At 35.6% G+C, this 1,521-nt stretch overlaps 1 protein-coding gene across 1 annotated transcript; it reads right to left on the reverse strand.

The window, feature by feature from the left end:
• Positions 1-519: 519 nt before the first annotated feature.
• On the reverse strand, positions 520-1,119 carry LOC138909407 (uncharacterized). Its single transcript, XM_070200607.1, has one exon. It carries the CDS (start codon positions 1,117-1,119, stop codon positions 520-522), a length of 600 nt encoding a protein of 199 aa, XP_070056708.1.
• Between the last annotated feature and the right edge of the window lie 402 nt (positions 1,120-1,521).

Raw genomic sequence — 1,521 nt, forward strand, 5'->3', positions numbered from 1 at the left:
TATAGTTATATGGAGTAGTTTTATTATTATTATTTCTTTTGCCAGAGACGGAGTAGTATTTAAGTAATTTAAAAAGATAACAAATGTTTCTAACATGATTGCATATGATCATTAACTGAATTAAGTATGATACCAAAAGATAAATTTAATTTATATTTTAACTTGACTAACACAGCCAAATATAGAATAAAGTTACCATATATTATTGGCATTTATTAGCTTGCCACTTGGCTTAACCAAAATAACAATTATATATGGTAACTTTTATTTTTTGGTAACTAAGAATTTTATTAATCACCAATGTGTAACTTTACAAAGACACAGTTTAGCTACAACACAGCTAACTGTCCAAAAGAAAACTAACAAGGCTAAATACCAAAACTTCTAGTAGAGGAGGATTGCTCTTAGTGTTGTATATTAGACTATCTTTCTACACTTTCTGCCTACTTCTCTGTTAGTGTATCACTGGTAACTTAATTCTAACTATCAGGTCTAATTCCTCAAATACCAACGGAAAAATCAGAAAATACAAAGTTGGAGAAGTTTTCTTGTGTCTTCCGAGGCTCTAATATTGCAGATATAGGCAATTTCTCTCGCTAACCTTTCTCCTTCTTTGGATTCCTTTTCGAATATCCTCTGGTTCCTTTCCAACCAAATAGCATGAATAGTTTCCGCATATACGAGTTTGAACATCTTAGCTTCTTGTGACCTACCTTTGCCATTCTGGATAGACCACTTTAAATGTTTATCCCAACTTATAGCCGTGTATCTCTGTCTTTGAAGCCAACTCATTACTCTGCACCATATGTTCCTCGCAAAATCACATTCACAGAAGAGGTGGCTTCTAGATTCAACTCGTTCTTGACAGAAAGCACACCCTGCATCAACTAGTATTCCCCATTTGGATAGTCTTTCACCAATGAGAAGTCTATCTTGCAAGTGGAGCCACATTGTGAATGTGGCTTTGGGTCTCGCTTCATTTCTGAACATAAGACACTTCCAGTTCACCCTAGTAGGATTATCAATAAGCTGCAAATAGATTCTTCTTATCACACTTTGCCCTTTTCTAGTGATATTCATGCCATCCTCTATTATGCTCCTTGCTTCAATGATTTTCATTAACATCCAACTTCCTTGTTATGGCACTTTAAAGCTGGCCATTTGCTGTACTTTTATGTAGTAAGCACGCACCCATTTTATCCAAAGCTTATCTACTTTATGAGCCAAGTCCAAAAGTCTTTTGCAAGTGCTGCTTTGTTTCGCATTTTTAAATTGATGAGATTGAATCCCCATGTACATTTAGGGATACAAACCCTCTACCAAGAAACCAAAGCCCTTTTTGTGATATTGTTAGTACCTGACCAAATATAACTTCTGCAGTAGGCTTCAATAGTTTTACTCACTTTCGCCGGCAGTAGGAACATTTGAGCCCAATAGGATTGTATGCCAAATAGCATTGATTTTACTAGCGGAACCCTTCCTGTATATGACAGCTTCTTAGCGGTCCAAGATGAAATTTTT

This window comes from Nicotiana tomentosiformis, chromosome 4 (genome assembly GCF_000390325.3).
Source record: "Nicotiana tomentosiformis chromosome 4, ASM39032v3, whole genome shotgun sequence".
In the NCBI taxonomy this organism is placed as follows: Eukaryota; Viridiplantae; Streptophyta; class Magnoliopsida; order Solanales; family Solanaceae; genus Nicotiana; species Nicotiana tomentosiformis.

Bases quoted from the DNA above. Each gene is read 5' to 3' on its own strand.
- LOC138909407 (XM_070200607.1), bottom strand. From the start codon at position 1,119: ATGAAAATCATTGAAGCAAGGAGCATAATAGAGGATGGCATGAATATC.